Raw genomic sequence first — 18,211 nt, 5'->3', positions numbered from 1 at the left:
ATGACCTTCAGCTGCTTGGAGAATACAGTGGTACCTCTAGTTACGAACTTAATTCGTTCCGGAGGTCTGTTCTTAACCTGAAACTGTTCTTAACTAGAGGTGTGCTTTCGCTAATGGGGCCTCTTGCTGCCGCTGCACTGCTGGTACACAATTTCCATTCTCATCCTGGGGCAAAGTTCTTAACTTGAGGTAACTCTTCCAGGTTAGCGAAGTTTGTAACCTGAAGCGTTTGTAACCTGAGGCTTTTGTAACTCGAGGTACCACTGTATGTGGGATATAAACAAATAATCTAATGGCAAAGACCTACCATTTATCCACTATCACTCTTAATTCCCCCTCCCCAACCTCATTCTCTCAATCCAGCTACTATATGCAACATATGGTCTACATTATATGCTACTCACAATATATAGTTGGCACGATCACGTCACTCTCCATTGCGCTGACTGGGTTTTCTGCTAAACAACTGTAATTCCCAATGGCTTCTTTGACAACAGGGACAATCCGAAGCGTGCTATTGTTTGCTGACAAGGAATAGATAGTGCCAGCTTCAATGGGGTTTCCATTTTTCAACCACTGGTAAGCGACCCGTGTGCCTTCCTCCACAGTGCAGTTCAAAGTAATGTTCCCACTGTTCTCCACGACTCCAGCAAAGGGTTCAATGTATATGACTGGCTTTTTGACAGGAACTGCAATATAAAAGATCTTTGAAGTTAGGATCAATGTATTTTAACCAAGGAGCGGGTAACCTTTGGCCCTCTAGATGTTGCTAGACCCCTCCTCCCAGAGTCCCCTGGCAGCATAGCCAATGGGTTTACAATTTATTTGCTGAATAATTTAGGATTACAATTTATTTGCTGAATAATTTAGGATTACATTTTATTTGCTGAATAATTTAGGATTACATTTTATTTGCTGAATAATTTAGGAACCGGGGGGAAACTGCTTGACTTCCCTCCACCCATGTGGGGGCACTGGCGTGCGGAGGGGGGCAGGGGGACTGTACTGCACCGGGTACCATTTGGGAAAAGGGTGCCATCGCAGCAGCCCCCCACGAAAGTGTGCTGCGCCATCCTGGGACGCGCGCCACACGCCACGCAACCTTGAGACGTGCGCCATGCCCCCGGGATGTGTGCCAGCCACTCCCCTGCCTGTTCTCTGCTCTGGGGCTGCAGCATGTTACTCCGCCACTGTGTGGGGGAATACCACATGAGGGGAGTCCTGGGGCCAGGTGGGCTTATCCCAAACCTGCCACTAACAAGCACCACAGGTGTGCTCCCTGCTCCCTGCATACATTGTAGAAAGTTGTGCAACCCCACCTCCCACTGCAGCAGATGGCAGAAATGCTTCCCAGCTATCCATGCATTCACACAGTGTGGGAAAGCGCTCTCCCTGGTTATAAATGTATGCAGGTACAGCTCCTCTATGTGTGTATGCAGACTTTAGCCCTATCAGAGTCCCCCTCCTTGTATGGGAGAGCTTTGCCTATATCCATGAGTAGCTGGGCAGAGCCATTTCACCCTGTCTGAACACACTTCTCCTGATGGCAAAGCATTTCTGCCATTTGCGCCAGTAAATGTGGCCACCACGCACAACAGCAAGGAATCGGCGAATCTATTTTTGTTTGTTTCTCTCATTTTTTTCAATCTACATTCAGTACTCCACATCAGTGAGCAGTGCTTCAAAGTCCACATGAAAATTCACCAGCATTTTGCAGCAAATTTCTCCTAATCGGTGTTTCTTTGTGTGTGATTTTGTCTAATATACTCTCTCTCTCTCTTTTTTTTTTTGGCAAAGTGTAATTTCCCTGCGATTCAAGGTACCCATGTCCGAGCCCTTTTTGTTCTGGTGCTTTCCCTGTGAAAATCCGCTCTTTTAAGCTCAATTGGAGCAAACATTGATCTGAGGAAAACCCAAATTGACGTTTGCTCCAATTCAGCTTTAAAGAGCAGGATTTCCGAAGGAGGAGCAAAACAACAACAACAACTGCACACTTAGACATGGAGTGTTAAAACATGGCCTTTTGCCTGGAAAGAGCGGCGCAAAAGGTAAGGGTGGATAAGCCCAAAGTCTGCCACATAAAGTAAAATAGTGGGATGTGTGTAATATTGCTGAATGCTGTCCTGTGAATTCCTGCCCCCTCCCCCAAATACAACATTAATTGCAGAGGATTAGAACCTTTTCCACTGATGTACAGAGTTCCCCATTTCTCCTTTCAGGAATTCTTCCCCTTGTGGGTAACATTTAAAACAGCACTTTCATATTTGCAGTCCGACTTGTCACAGTCTGTTCAGCAAGATAAAGCTTTTGGCCATCTTATGCTGCTTACCTTTAACAGAACAAGGCCTTATCCAGGTATGCGCTTTAAAGCTCTGTGTCTGAGCACTTTGTTGTTGTTGTCGTCCCGGGTGCTTTCCCTTCGAAAAACCCGCTGAATCAGAGCAAACACCAATCCACGGAAAACCTGAATTGCCATTTGTTCCAAGTCAGAGTTAAAGAGTGGGATTTCTGGGGGGAAGTGGCAGTGAGGGAGGAAGTGCTTAGACACAAGGTAGTCCTGTATCTAGAAAGTGTGGAAAGGTTAAGTGTGGATGAGCCCTTAGCCAGGACTCAATTTATTGAATCCTGGTGTGATTCCAAACACCTCTGCTGGAATTTAGACTAAATAGCAGTCTTGCCATAGTTGCAGTTGTATTTGGGGAATCTGGGCTCAACAAAACGTGCTGTAGAAGATAAGGATCTCTGGCACAATCTCAGTTGTTGGTGGGGCACGCTCTTTTGCTGCCCACATGTGTACCTCCCTCCCTGCCACTGGTACCCCAGGCGCCCGGCGGGGGTTACTATGCTGGTACTAGAAGGGCCCACAGAAAAGAGTTAAATAGCCCTCTTCCCCAGAGCACAGTGTGCTGCCGATTGTACCCTCAATGGTTGCTATTAATACATTTTTAAACCCTCATAGTCTCCTGGCCACAGAACCTCTATGTAGCATTCTGGTTGAACCTTTAGATTCCAACATTTTATATTACTTACCATCCACGGTAACTTGAACCTTTGCACTTGCAGGTATTGTTCGGTTTCCATCGATATTGATTTTGATAACATAATTGCCTTCATCGCTGAAGTTCAGAGATCTTATCTGCAAGGATGCATTTGGAGGCTTAAGTGCAATTTTGTGCCTATATTCCAAGTCTGGAACTACTGACTGATTTACCAAGCAGCCAATCAGAAATCTGGGGTTTGTTGGTGGCTTCTCAAACAGCCATATTATCTGGATATTGGAAACTGTAATGTTGAAATTGTAGTCAACTGGGAGAGTGAGGGACTGCCCTTTAATACCACGGATGGTATGTGTTGGGACTGTCAACTTCAAGGCAGAACAAATACCTGCAGGGGGAAAGAAATTTTGAAAAAAAGATTATAATTTGCAATGCAAACAGGCCACAAACAATGGTTGCTTTATGCGCCACTGCGGTAAGAGACAGCCCATCTCAAAAACTTTCTGGGAGTAAAATTAGTATGTCACATTTTAAATAGTTTTGGAATCTTCTTGATGTCAGTATTTCTCACTTCAACCCTTCGCCCCATGTTTAAACACAGCAGTTTATTTCATCATTTACTACTTAATAAGCCTGCTATATCCAGAATACATGGAAATACAATGAGAAGGAACCATGGCCTGTAGCAACCACTTATGTGATCATCCTGACACTTAAGACTTATTATTCACTCATTGCTCATACTTCAGCCTGGTTCATGGGTGCTACCATGATCCCTTGGAGCAAGACCAGCAGTTCACAGACAGTTGTGTGTTGCTACTTCCACACTGGAATTTTACTCTGGAATAACCATGCTTTGCTCATTCACTTTTTTTTTTTTTTTTTTTTTTTTTTACAGTGCATCGACATGATGTTTTTGCCTTTTGGTTTCTGTTCCCACCCATCCCGATTCAAAAAAGATTCCTTAAAAAAAACAAAAACCCCTTAATGGGCAGTAAGGGCTAATAATTACTTTTAAGTGCAGACTCTGTATTCTACTTATCTGATTTGCATTTGTTGTTGTTGTAATTTTACTGTGTCATGGAATTTTTTTAATTTAATTTTTAAAAATCCTGTGTAATTTATCCAGGTATATATGGCCTATGGCACGGCTCTTCCTGCATAATGTCATTTCCTTCCATATGGTCTGTCACACATCTCTATCATTTTAACTCTTCCCTTTCCGAATAGCATTGTCTCTATATCCATTAATTCTCCCCCTTCAGTTGCAGAAGGTAGGGGAATGTGGCCAGGGGATGGGGGGGGGGATACTATCCCCACTAACAGTGATCCTGATGAATAATGCCCCTGTGTGTTACATGAGAGCTGGGGAAAGAGGACCTGCCCATTTAAATGGAAGCTTAGTTGTTATTCCAAGCCAGCTGAAAGCAGGACAATGGTTGGTTGCTTCTATATAGCCCATGTATGGAAGTACCTATGTATGCCTGCCTCTTGTGAAGTCGATACAAGACTGCAGAATATGGGCCAATAATATATGCAACCATAACATACGTTTCTATGTAGCTTCTATTGCTTGTCAAACCTGCCCTATTTACAGACATGGAAAACGTCCAAGCAAAAAAACTGCTGAAAAGGAACCCTTTTGTTTTTGCTGTCAGAAAGGGTGGAGTTGCCTCCAGGGGATGTAAATTTGTTCTGTATGAATATGACCTGATGATTTATTCAGGTATAATCACTATGGGAGAACTTCTGCAAAGCCAGAAGGAAGTAGGAATTCAGGAAGTTGCTGATATACAACAAATCCTCCTTGTTTGGTCTGTTTATTTGCTATGGGAACAGTGTTGGGATTTAAAATTTGGTCCAAGTATCACCTCAGAGGCAACCTTGAGAGCTGCGCTGGGAAGGAAGGTAAACTGTCTCAAAATAATAAGAAAAATACAAGTACAAATATTTAATTAGTGCCTGGCACGACCATGTTCTAACTATATACCTCCGATAACTAAGCCCATTTGCAGCGCTACATGAACTAAGACAGAGTTGAGCTGTCTTACTTCCACGTATTTCTGTGGACTTTTCTCTGGTAATTGATTTCAGAGTTTCCAGCTCAGTTCTTATAATGGACACAAGGCTGTAATCCTGAGCTAAACACACTCACTAGCGAATAACATTGAACTCAAGTGGAATTGCTTCTGAGCAAAGCTGCTGAAGATTGCTAGCTAAGAAAGACTGATTGCCCGCCATTGTTCAGAGACCCCTAGCCCCCTCTCAGATCTACAATTCCCAGAGTTCCCTGGGACTGTTAAAACACTCTGAGAATTTTAACTATCCCAGCACTAGATCTCCCAGATTTCTTTGGGAAGAAGAAGAAGAGTTTGGATTTGATATCCCGCTTTTCACTACCCAAAGAAGTCTCAAAGCGGCTAACATTCTCCTTTCCCTTCCTCCCCCACAACAAACACTCTGTGGGGTGAGTGGGGCTGAGAGACTTCAGAGAAGTGTGACTAGCCCAAGGTCACCCAGCAGCTGCATGTGGAGGAGTGCAGACACGAACCCGGTTCCCCAGATTACGAGTCTGCCGCTCTTAACCACTACACCAAACTGGCTCTCCAAACTGGGAGAAGCTACAGCTGCCAAAGTTGTACAAGAGCACTTAAAACGTATGGTGTGAATGTGGCCTAAGTCTGCAAATTTCTGGGGTGACCTAGCACTAGCTTCTCTCTCCACCATTTTTTTTTTTAAAAACATAAGTTTAATAGAGCTGCAGTTGCTCTACTAAACCTTCATTTGTTTCCACAAACAACTCTACAGGAACACCAGAATCCTGAACAGGAAATATATAATAAAGAAGTGAAATTAATTCAGCACATTGCCAAGGCACCCTAGCACTATAGAGTGACATAAGCAGGACCAAAAAACCCAAACACCATTTGTAGTATGAAATGTTGCAGGATTTCAGCAAGAAGCTACAGACCATGCGCAGATTGCCACAGACGCTGTGTGAACTGTGACTGTCCAGATCATCTTGAAGGCTCAAATAGACTTGAATGAGGGAGTGTGTTGGACCACCCCACCCCATACCATCAATAGCACAAATTCATCCTGATTGCACGTTTGAAAAATCATCTGGAGAAGTCCAGGGTGAAACTGATCCCATCAAAGCCAGAGAGGTCAGATTTCAAAATCATGGAAGGGAGGTTAACTTTTGTCTCCTGCCCAAAAAAGTTAAAAGTTGGCAGGTCTGTTAAACACAGCCATGTTTTACTCTTGAAAAGCTACAGCTTCATCATTAGTGTATTATTCCTTCCAGACAACAAGGAAGGATTTCTGTGACTAGGTGGTATTTTACAGTCGTTCCCTCTGCACAAGGAACTTAGTCCTGTGCATCTTCTGTATAGCTGGTGTAAAACAGGAGTGGAGACAATAGGCAATAAATTCACAACCCCATTTTTTGAAATCAGCTCAGTCCTGTTCTATTGCTGAACCACCCTTTCATTTTTAACAGGAGGGTAGTAGAATAGGCTTACCTCCTAGGGGTTGAGATGTTGCATTTTAAGAACTTTTGACTTAAGAAAGCTGAAATTTAGAAGTGCTTAGATCTACAAATCCAAGCAGTCTTACAACCTACCGTAGTTTAAAGACCAGGACCTGAAATGTGAATATAAACTATACAGTAAGCTTTCAAAGCAAACCACGCCCTTCCTTGGCTCCAGTTATCTCTTCAAGGCCGTTTATGTGTATTGGATATAAACAGGCTAGGTTTCTCCAAAGTGACCTCCAACTGGAGCGTGGGCTGCATTTTGCTTCTATATCCGGCTTTAAGTATTAGTAAGCACAACACCACCCTTGTTGACTGGAAACACCCTGCAGCTTTTTTTTGTTTAAATAAAAACCGTGACATCATATTTTCAGTTTAATGCATAAACTTAAGATCTCCGTGGAAATATTTCCTTTTATTTTTTTTCCTTTATATGCAGTGCTTTTTTCTAAAAATAAATAAATAATGTTTTTGGGGTACTCTCATTGTGACTCAAGAAAATCACCATTTTATAGTTCAAATTGGGGAAAATAAATACAGTAAATGGACAAAAGTACAAAGATTCACAAACTGTTTAAGGGTATGCGTCCCCCTGCGTCCCCCCCCCTAGAAAAAAGCACTGTCTATATGCTTATGAGCATATAGTTCCAAGCCAAGTAAAGCAAAATGCTTTACCATTAGAATGGTAGTGTTTTATAAGTACAATCCTACACACAACTGCTCAGAAGCCGCACTAAGTTCAGTCTTGCTCCCATTTCCCACAGGACACGATTTAACAGCAGCAGCAAGTCAGCTCTTCATTAACAGAGCCAGGAATTCAAATGCTCTGTACCAGTCTCTGTATAAGAAAATACCCAGTAAGAAACAACTTTCCTCCATAGCACATCTAAGGGGTGTTGTTGTTTAGTCGTTTAGATGTGTCCGACTCTTCATGACCCCCATGGACCAGAGCACGCCAGGCACTCCTGTCTCCCACTGCCTCCCACAGTTTGGTCAAACTCATGTTAGTAGCTCATCTAGGGACCTTTAAGATCCACCCCCCCAAGGAAATTTGGTGACTGTTTAGCCACCCCTGATTTAGCAGCTCTACTTTTTGGTGATGGGCAGCTGCACCTTCCTGTATTCTATCTGTAGTTTTCTGCACACATTTCAAAATTCTGGTTTTAACCCATAGAGCCCCTGAAATAATTGAAACAATCTCCTATTCCCATCTGACCCCGAGCCCCTGTCCTCTTTATCATCTGTGTGCTGGGTGAAAGGATCTTATACTGAACTTTGGTGGTAGTAAAAAACAAAAAACAAAACAAAACCCAGTCATTGGTAATTTAATTCAGGATGAAGTAAAGAACCTGTGCATAGTTGAAAATGGATGGGTGGTGGGACAATTTTGCACAAGGTGGGTTCAGCTAGGGTGAGGTGTCTGCTGACAATTGAGCTAAGAGGGCAGAAACCTTGATCAGTCAGAATTATGTCCTCTTCTTTTTCTCCTAACTCTAGCGAAGACTGATGTTTCTTATTCTGATACCCTCCCTAAAAAGGCCACTTTGCATATTTTCCTACAAATTTTCTCCACCAGTTTTGTGTGTGGCAGCAACCATTTCCCCTTCTGCAATGCCTGGAATAATGTTCATTCTGGGGCATTATGGAGGGTGCAAAATGGTGGGCAGGCTGGTGCTGCTTCTTGAGCAGCAGCAACAAAACGAAACTTGGGAAGGAGGACTTGTGTGCCATGGGCCATTGTCACAGCACACGATAAGCCTGAGGAGCTGTTGGAGATCTGCCCCCCCCCCCTACAAAAAATTGTGAGATGGTTTCTCTCCAGTTTCTCTGTCCACAAAGTGGAGAATTCTCATTGTCATTTGTGCACAGCTATTGTTATTTGGAAGAAGTTTATAAAAGTTTATAAAATTGAGAATTTTGGTGGCATGGTAAACTTCCTCCCCTCCTGCTCCCAGTTCTACATCTAGTACAACACATACTGGACGTGAAAGCAAGAAAATTATTACAAATCATAGTAAGATAAAATGTGCTAAATGTGGCATCTTTTGAAACCAAAACATCACGAATGGGATCAAGTTTGCAGATTTTAATGGACTACATCAGACCTCACATGAGAAATGAAAGTAAAAAGCCAATTTAATCACAACGTATAAAAGTACATAAAAGAGCCATAAAATTCATTTCATTTACAAGCACCACAACTTTTTAAAAGTTCATTAATAATGATAAGAAATGTTTCTCTTAGGAAGACATATACATCTTGCCGAATGCCCATCTTACTCATTTTTGTGTGTGATGTTTTATGAAAAGTCATTCATTTTTAATGCTAAGTATACTTTTATTTATACAAAAATCATAATGTCTTAGACAGAAGGATCTATTGATAATACTGGGCCATTACATGTGGAAAACTGAAAAGGAACAACCTTATTTGCATGACGTATTTTTCAAAAAGGCAGTGAGAATAATTGATACCTCAAATTTTCATGCTGCTTTTCTAAGGCTCCACGAAAGATTCCATATTACAGCACAGCCTATACATGCACACTCAGAAGTAAGATCCACTGCATTCAGTGAGGCTTACTCCCAGGTAAGTGGGTGTAGGATTGCAGCCTTCCAGAGTGAAAACACCAAGATTGCTCCAACACTACCCATTGCAATTAGTATCTATCTATCAACCTACCCTTCTATCTATTTCCAGTTTTTCTGTACAAATCATATACGTTTGTAGGATAAAAAAAATAATCCACATGGTTTGAAAACTGACAGTTCCTGGCAGTTTTATAATGGTAAAGTTACTAAAGTTAAAAACAATCAAAAGTATGGAACTGAAATAAAACCTTACATCTAGATTAAATACATATCATCATCATCAGTCGACATTTGAGATCTTACCTAAAAGCAGAACACAGATTTTGCATTGCAAGTCACAAAATGTGGCGCTAAAGGGCTCCATGAAAGCATCCTGTCTCATGCAAGCACCCCTTTCTCTCTGGTGTGCATGTGAAGCCAGAGTTTGGTCCAGCAGCCGTGGGGCTTATTTGCTAGGGAAATCAGCAGTGAGTTTATCAGCCCCTTCCCTGGCTTGCCTTAGGTGATTTGAATATGTGTATACAAAAGGCAGAGGGAGTGGGAACACCTGTTGGATTAGTGTTCGACATCTTCATTGCCTGTGACCCTAAGTTCCCCGCTCCGGTTATATTCACAGCAAACACAGAGCATGATAAATGGGGCATACAGAATGAATCACTCAACACTGATAAAAAATAAATGAGCCCAGAGCGCACGCAGGTTACATTCACCTTCCTACAGCTGACAGCTAAACAGCTACCCGGAGGAATAACGTTTTGACTTGTGCATGCTCGTAAGTGTTAGAAGTGGAAGTGTTTTGTCAGTTATCTAGCTTATTCTGTTCAGAAATGGTCGGGCATAATTGTTCCCCACTACAATATTATATAACAAACCTGCATGAAATCAGTTCTTATCCCCCAAAGGGGCTGTTTGTGTGCGTGCGCAAGAAGTATTCATTTTTAACACATACTATGGTTCATCTCTGTGACATCGTTTTTCACTATAATATTAGATAATAAATGTTTTAGATTGGTTCTTAGCCCAAAGGGGGACCATGGAAGATTAATGTTAAAATATATGTGCTTCCTTCTATAGTTATCCTTGCCTTGCGCAAAGGATTCTTGTCAGGCTCTACAGCTTGTACCCGGCCGGACAGTCTACTCAACATGCAAGATCTCATTTGGGACCGCTCGAGCCTAAAGTCAAGGGATATCTGCTCTGAACAAAGTACTATAGCAGGAATACAGTACATTAATAGGAGTTTGGCTTTCGGAAGAAATGTCGTTTTGGCCAGCGGGAGGCGCCGTTGCTTTGCACTGCAAGCCTAGCACCTTTGCGCTTCGCTGTGCCCGTCTCCCTCGCCCTCCGCCGTAACCTCAGAATTACAAGTTTGCGTGTTTGCTTTGGTCCCCTTTCGGTCTCTCATGAGGCGGAAGTGACAGCTGTCCACCCACCAAAAATGGAGTAATTTGGGATTTAACGGTAGCTGTGATTGAGTCAGCCATTCCCACCAAAGCGCAGCAGCAGCAAGGGAGATCATCATTTTTCTAACGCAATTTCATGCGATTTTTTTTCTAAGAAAAGCAAGACTTTGACGTGAAACTGCATTCTGAATTAGGGTTGGGAGGAATCGGAGTGAGTAATTTAAACAGATTTGCTGAAGTCTGAAGTTTGTTTGTTTTTTACAGGGAATTTGTTACAAGGCAACCCAACCTCAGCTCCATCTCTGACCCGAAATATTAAACATGATAAATATTAAACATTTCAGGGGCCCCCACCCCAATAGGAGGATAGTGGAGTGTGTTGCCAACAGCAAGGCATTTTAATACGTTTAAACGAGAAAACAAACAAGCCCTGCTGTCCAGTTGCATCTACTAAAATCTCAGTTCAGTTGTTTTTTAGGGTCACCATTCATTTAATGTCGGGGGAGGGAGACAGCCAGGAAGAAACCAGGAAATTCCGTCTCCATGTATCGGATTGCCCCTCTAACTGTTCCTATCTCTATGCAGCTTCCTTCCTCCTGGAACGTCTACTCTTCGAGGTGAGCGGAGAGACGTTCCGCTGAGAGTGATGGGAGTTGTAGTGTATCTACGTCTTCAGGTCCAGAGTGTGGGAAGGAGCGTGTCCTTCCTGGACTACCGATCCCATAATGCAACAGGAAACATGTAGCGAAAGAGCGTATCACGTGATGTACAAAATGGCTTCCCTGTGTCAAAGGGAGCGGAGCGCGATGGGTGACAGGAGCTTGTGAAGTGGTCGGCGCTGCGTTGCCATGCAGAAGATCAAGTCTCTGATGACCCGACAGGTACGGCCGGGAGGGCAAGCGGGTCGGGGAGCGGAGATTTTGCACGGGCGGCGAGGAAGGTGCGGGAAAGAGCGGAGCCGGCGGTGCAAAGGGCCGGTCGTGGGAGGGTCCCCGCGTCGTGGGAGTGTGGTCTTTGCGGTTGTAGGACAAGGCCAGAATCCCCACAACTGAAAGGAAGGCTTTGAACGCGGGCGGCATTTGAGTGATAGGAATAAGCGGCAGGGTAGCCGTGTGAATGTGTCGCATAAAGAAAGACACGGGAAACCTTAAAAATACACGCGCCACAATCTCTGTGCGTGTTTCATTTGCAGGGAATCTTGTTGTCTTTTTAATGGGACTTGCTCCTTATAAATGCCCATAAGGTGGTAGCCTCATTGGATTGTTGTGATGAATTTTCCTAGGGAAATTTCAGCCTCTTTAGGGGTGTGGGGGAGGGGGAAGGCAGGAATTCACTATCATACAAGTGTCGAGTTTTTTTTAGGGCTTCCGAGAGGGTAGGGGAACTTTTCCAGTAAGGATGAACAGGGATGGGGACTTGCCATGCATTGGCGTTGTATCCATTGCTAGTCACATCCAGAGTAGATTGAAGAGCATGATGACTAAGGCACTTCAATTTCAAGTGGGTCTATGTCTGCTTTGAGTAAAAATTAGCTAAGTGCTCTCCATTGCTTCCTGTGTGGGGAGAAGGATTTCTGAATGATTGGGATACATTGTGGGAAGGAGTTGGTGAATGAAGGAGACAGGCATGGGCTTTCCTGGAAGAAAGGGGAAAGGTACCACCTTCTGGGCTGTCCACATTTTTTCCTTAATGCGTGCTTCCCAAATCCTTAGGCTTAGGGACTGACCTGGTCTTCAGATACATTTTCTGTTATCCAAGTGGACCGTGGGTTGGTCGGTTTGAGCTTTTCTCCCATCCATTGAATTCTATGGGTGTTGTAATGGTATTGGTATTTGGGAGCCATATATACTTGTCAATTTCTTTTTCTGTGCTTGATGACAGAAGGAGCCATATGTTATCTGTGCAAGTAAAGATGACTTTAGGACCTACCAAGCTGGTGAACTCATACAATCTGAAGAAGTGTGCATGCACATGAAAGCTCATACCAAGAACAAACTTAGTTGGTCTCTAAGGTGCTACTGGAAGGATTTTTTTTATTTTGTTTCATACAATGAGGTTGTAGGTTTTCTGGGGGCGTGTAGCACAGAATGGGGAAACAGAGATGACTGTAATCTTTGTAAAACAGATGCTTTTGTTTTTATGGTACTGTAATTTGTTTAATGTGAGGTAGGTTTTTCTATAAAGGCACAATAAACATTTGAGGAAACCTCTTCTCCCTCCTCTTCTCAGGAGTGTGTGTGGACTGGGGTACATTGATCAACTTGCAAAATGTAATGCTCTGAATGGATTGCAACTGCCCAGTGATTTGGTCCCGGAAAGATCCCAGTTGAAAAAGAATAGACCTGTGCTTGCTTGGAGAAGCATGAGAAAAACATGTGGAATATCTGTGTGTGTCCACTCCTGATTTTGCTATTAAAGGGATGACATAGTATGTCATCAGTACTTCATTGGATTACCCTGGTCTTATTTTGCTTCTCAAAGTATATTGCTTTTCATATATATTTTAAATATAATGTTGTTTCTTTGTTCCTTGGGATCGACCATTACTATATCTATTTTGTTAATGATTTGCTTTACACAGGCATCCCAAAACAATTTGCAATATAATAAAAACGTATATAAAACAGTTAAACCATGGAATATATAAAACAATTAAATTTACAGTTTAAAGCAATTATAGCACATAAGATCTTTTCAGATCCAATACAGATACCAGCTGGAATCAAAAAGGTTCCATGATTTAGAAGGTTTGTTGAAAAAGGAACATATTTAGCAGGTGCTCAGTATGAGAAAATATAGAATATAATGTATATAGAGAATATAATATTGAGAATAGGCAATAGAGAATATAATGGGATTTCCAGAGGGTAGGTGTTGCCACGCTAAAAGACATAGTGCAGAATGGACCCCCCTAATAGAATGGTATCTGCAGAACACTGATTGGTATGTAGTAGGTGGGACAATCTTTTAGGTATTCTGGACTCAAACTGTATAGGGCCTTGTGCACCAGTACCACCACTTTGAATCTAGCCCAGTAACTTATTGGGAGCCAGTGCCATGTAGACAGCATTTTGTCTTTTTTACCCTTATACCATTTGCTGCCTGATTAAGACAACAGAGCCCACTGTGTTTTCAAATAACTTTCAGGTGCAATATTGTTAAAGGTATTACCTGGTACCATACATAGTCACTCTTTTCAGGAAATTGTAGAATCATGGAATTGTACAGTTGGAAGGGACTCCAAGAGCCCTCTAGTCCAACCCCTGCAATGCAGGGCAGGATTCACAAATTGCAGTGGTTGAGGTACAACTGTTCACAACTGGGATCTGAAGGTGGGGATGGGTGGTAAGGTGGCTTTCAGCTGCAGGGGAGGAGCAGTATGGATGGGTTGTGGCAACCTTCCTCTGCTGCAAAAATGGACCAAGGGGTTATTAGTGGGACTGATAGAATGAAAATGGGGAGCTCCAGATTGGAAGCAGAGGGGAAAACAAATCAGACACTCGTTTGATCCAGAGCTGCTGGAAGCTGGGAATGCCGCAGCACTGAACTCAGGTGAATCATAGAACTGTAGATGAGGAAGGGACCCTAAGGGTCATCAAGCCCAACCCCCTGTAGTGCAGGAATCAAGTTATTTTACCGCACAGTGCCAATAAATCAACCTTCACAAGCCTGGTGCACGCTGGTTGTTTGACCACCAGTCCCAGCTAGAATGGCTGTGCTGGCAAGGGCAGATGTGAGTTGTAGTCCAAAACGTTTGGAGGGCATCAGGTTGGCAATGGCTGCAAAAAATGGCTGACACACACACACACTCTCCTGCAAACTTATTCATGGGTAGCTGAAGTATTTCCGTGGAGCTTGCAGACTGTATTACATAAGTTGTCTTTTCCTCCCTTAAGGGTCTGAAAAGTCCTCAGGAGAGTATTCATGATCTGAGCCCCCTGGAGAACTTCAGAATTCCAAGCAAGGTATGGTGATATATCTTCTAGTATGTACTGTGAGCTATCATAGTTTCTGTCATTTTATGTTCTCTTGTAATCGCTCCTTATTCAAACTGCAATGTTAACTTATCACATTAATTGTTTGCAGTGGTGGCCCGTGGGCAGAATCCAGCCTGTGGAAGGCTGCTAGCAGGCCCTGGTATACTTTGTTAGTCTTGGTTGTGTTCCCCACCATTTTAAAGTAAGGCCATGGTATTGCCTGTTGCATTCTTTCTGACCGGTTTCATGCCGACTGAGCTCAGTAAGAGCTAAACTGGGGTGGAAAAGAGGAAGCAAAGGGAGGGAATCGTGTGGTTTCTGGGCAACCATTCAAAGTCTCTCTTCTCGCTTCTGGGCTAGCAGGAAGTGTTAGAAGATGTTTGGTTAGTTGCCCCTTATCCTTTCTTCCCCCTTGCCTATTTTCCATTGTCTACACTATGATTCATATCTCTGGTGGGTTGTGTAAGCCAGAGAAACAAGTTTCTCTATTAACTTAAAGGATGCATTTTTTAGTCACTGGTAGCCACTTTGAACTGTATGTGCTTTATTTCTTATAATATTTCAGCCAAAGATACCTCTTTCAATTTAAGAGATGGGTTTCTGCTGTTGTCATTGTTTCGTGGTTCTCTTGGGCTTTGTTTGTGTCATTGTGTTGATGTGCAGTGAGCTTTCTTTAAAAAGAGATGTTCTTTAAACCGAGGACAGTGTATTCTCAGTTTGTGTGTGTGTGTGCTCTGCCTCAAAGCTTGCAACAAACCACACCATACACTTGATGAATGAATAAACCTTCTGTGGCTATTCACTCAAAGGAGGAAGTTATATTGGGCAGGAATAGGACAGGAGGGGATGTTTCTTTTCAGAAGTATCTCTCCCTGCCCCACAATACTGAGATCATTAGTGTATAGCCTTCCTCCACCCCCCACATTGAGAGATTATGTGGGATGGATAGGATTATCTTTGTTTTGACACCCAATTGGGTGACACTCTGTCTTTTAAGCATCAGAGGAAGATTGCTTTATTTGCTCAGACCGTTTGGACCTCCAGTTTTTAGATCTTGATCTTTTGATTCTGTATTACGCAGAGGCTGCTTTAGTGCTCCTAGTCTCTGAATCATTTGATATTTATTTTTATTCTTATGTGAGTTGCTTAGAAAGTTCATGGATTATTGTGTGCAATACAAGTCTGTGCAGTCAATACAAATAGATCCCTGATTCTATTTTTGGTTTTTTTCGTGGGAGGAACAGTTTATTCAAGGGGTGTGTGTGTGTGTGTGTATGTAGTTTTACTTTTCAAATAATGTTTATTTGGTTTTACAAAATTAAAATAATACCACAACACATCCACAATTAAAAGATTCCTCCAAATCTTTGGACTTCCCACCTTCCCCTGCATGGTTTCTGTTAAACGTTTTCTACTGCATCTTTTTTTTCAATAATCCTTTTAAAAAAATAACTCCTTTATAACCACATCTCTTGTTACATGACATGTGTTATTGGAATCCTGCTAGTGTTTTCAACTGCTTACAGTGGTCTCCAAGATGAATTATAAAATTTCCCCCTGCCTTATTAAAGTTTTGATCTTCCTGGTTCCTGAGCTTTCCAGTCAGTTTAGCCATTTCAGCATAGTCCAACAATTTAATATAAAGTTCCTACCATTCTTCTCTGGTAGGAACTTTATATTCTTCCCATCTCTGGGCTGTGTGTGCAGTTTTCTAGCCAGTCATGCCCACTTTCAGAATACTCCACTGTTTTTCTATCTCCCAACAGGCATTCTGCATTCTGTGGTCACTTAGCACGATCAGTTCCCCTCTGCCTTCAAGGTTTTTGTTTGTTTGTTTTTGTTTCTGTGAAAAGGATTCTTCCAAGCATGTTGATACCTCCTTTTTGATTCTCAGTGGGTCTGTTTTGGCTACAGCCCTGTTGGCACTCGCCACCCATGTTGGCACTTAGAAGAATATGCAGTTTCTTTGGCTGTACCGTTGTGTGAGAGAATCTTCATGCCTGCCTGTGCAGAAATGAATACCTGAGTGAGCAAGGAGGGACACAGTTCAGTGGTAGGGTACATGGTGTGCCATGCATATTTAAGGTCTTATGTTCACTCTCCAGTGAGGAGGACCGCGAAAGGTAGCTCTGTCTGAAATCTTGGGAAGCTGCTGTGAATTTTAATGAGCAGTAATGTGGTAGATGAACCACTGCCCTGACTGGGTATACCGGTAATTTCTTATTAGTCTGCGACTCCTTTAAAAAGGACATTCTGATGCTCATTCCACTCTTTCCTGAAATCAACAAGCATTTACCAGATTATGCAGAATTTTGCTGGATCACAACAACTTGGTTTTTGCTGTCACCAGTTTTGATCTAGTATTGTTGTTGTTGTTCAGTCGTTCCCGACTCTTCGTGACCCCATGGACCAGAGTACGCCAGGCACACCTATCCTTCACTGCCTCTCGCAGTTTGGCCAAACTCATGTTAGTAGCTTCAAGAACACTGTCCAACCATCTCATCCTCTGTCGTCCCCTTCTCCTTGTGCCCTCCATCTTTCCCAACATCAGGGTCTTTTCTAGGGAGTCTTCTCTTCTCATGAGGTGGCCAAAGTACTGGAGCCTCAACTTCAGGATCTGTCCTTCTAGTGAGTACTCAGGGCTGATTTCTTTGAGAATGGATAGGTTTGATCTTCTTGCAGTCCACGGGACTCTCAAGAGTCTCCTCCAGCACCATAATTCAAAAGCATCAATTCTACGGCGATCAGCCTTCTTTATGGTCCAGCTCTCACTTCCGTACATTACTACTGGGAAAACCATAGCTTTAACTATACGGACCTTTGTCGGCAAGGTGATGTCTTTGCTTTTTAAGATGCTGTCTAGGTTTGTCATTGCTTTTCTCCCAAGAAGCAGGCGTCTTCTGATTTCGTGACTGCTGTCACCATCTGCAGTGATCATGGATCCCAAGAAAGTGAAATCTCTCACTGCCTCCATTTCTTCCCCTTCTATTTGCCAGGAGGTGATGGGACCAGTGGCCATGATCTTGGTTTTTTTGATGTTGAGCTTCAGACCATATTTTGCGCTCTCTTCTTTCACCCTCATTAAAAGGTTCTTCAATTCTTCCTCACTTTCTGCCATCAAGGTAGTATCATCAGCATATCTGAGGTTGTTGATATTTTTTCCGGCAATCTTAATTCCGGTTGGGGATTCATCCAGTCCAGCCTTTCGCATGATGTATTCTGCATATAAGTTAAATAAGCAGGGAGACAATATACAGCCTTGTCGTACTCCTTTCCCAATTTTGAACCAATCAGTTGTTCCATATCCAGTTCTAACTGTAGCTTCTTGTCCCACATAGAGATTTCTCAGGAGGCAAATGAGGTGATCCGGCACTCCCATTTCTTTAAGAACTTGCCATAGTTTGCTGTGGTCGACACAGTCAAATGCTTTTGCATAATCAATGAAGCAGAAGTAGATGTTTTTCTGGAACTCTCTGGCTTTCTCCATAATCCAGCGCATGTTTGCAATTTGGTCTCTGGTTCCTCTGCCCCTTCGAAATCCAGCTTGCACTTCTGGGAGTTCTCGGTCCACATACTGCTTAAGCCTGCCTTGTAGAATTTTAAGCATAACCTTGCTAGCGTGTGAAATGAGTGCAATTGTGCGGTAGTTGGAGCATTCTTTGGCACTGCCCTTCTTTGGGATTGGGATGTAGACTGATCTTCTCCAAT

General features: G+C 42.8%; 2 protein-coding genes across 2 annotated transcripts in view; one reads left to right on the top strand and one right to left on the bottom strand.

Annotated features, from left to right (window-relative positions):
- HEPACAM2 (HEPACAM family member 2) overlaps positions 1 to 9,874 on the bottom strand; it is a 28,128-nt gene extending 18,254 nt beyond the window's left edge. The window contains 4 exon segments of the mRNA XM_033166126.1: positions 405 to 689; positions 3,031 to 3,384; positions 9,427 to 9,460; positions 9,463 to 9,874. Of these exon segments, the coding sequence (XP_033022017.1) occupies positions 405 to 689; positions 3,031 to 3,384; positions 9,427 to 9,460; positions 9,463 to 9,495 (706 nt within the window). The 5' untranslated portion in view covers positions 9,496 to 9,874.
- A 1,391-nt stretch (positions 9,875 to 11,265) lies between these two features.
- VPS50 (VPS50 subunit of EARP/GARPII complex) overlaps positions 11,266 to 18,211 on the top strand; it is a 79,323-nt gene continuing 72,377 nt past the window's right edge. Inside the window, exons 1-2 of the mRNA XM_033164954.1 lie at positions 11,266 to 11,407; positions 14,423 to 14,491. Coding sequence (XP_033020845.1) covers positions 11,375 to 11,407; positions 14,423 to 14,491 — 102 coding nt within the window. The 5' untranslated portion in view covers positions 11,266 to 11,374. The remainder of the gene's footprint in view (positions 11,408 to 14,422; positions 14,492 to 18,211) is intronic.

Source organism: Lacerta agilis, chromosome 12 (assembly GCF_009819535.1).
Source record: "Lacerta agilis isolate rLacAgi1 chromosome 12, rLacAgi1.pri, whole genome shotgun sequence".
Classification (NCBI taxonomy): domain Eukaryota; kingdom Metazoa; phylum Chordata; class Lepidosauria; order Squamata; family Lacertidae; genus Lacerta; species Lacerta agilis.
Note: the sequence above shows the minus strand (reverse complement) of the source record. Positions and strands in the feature narration are given on the sequence as shown.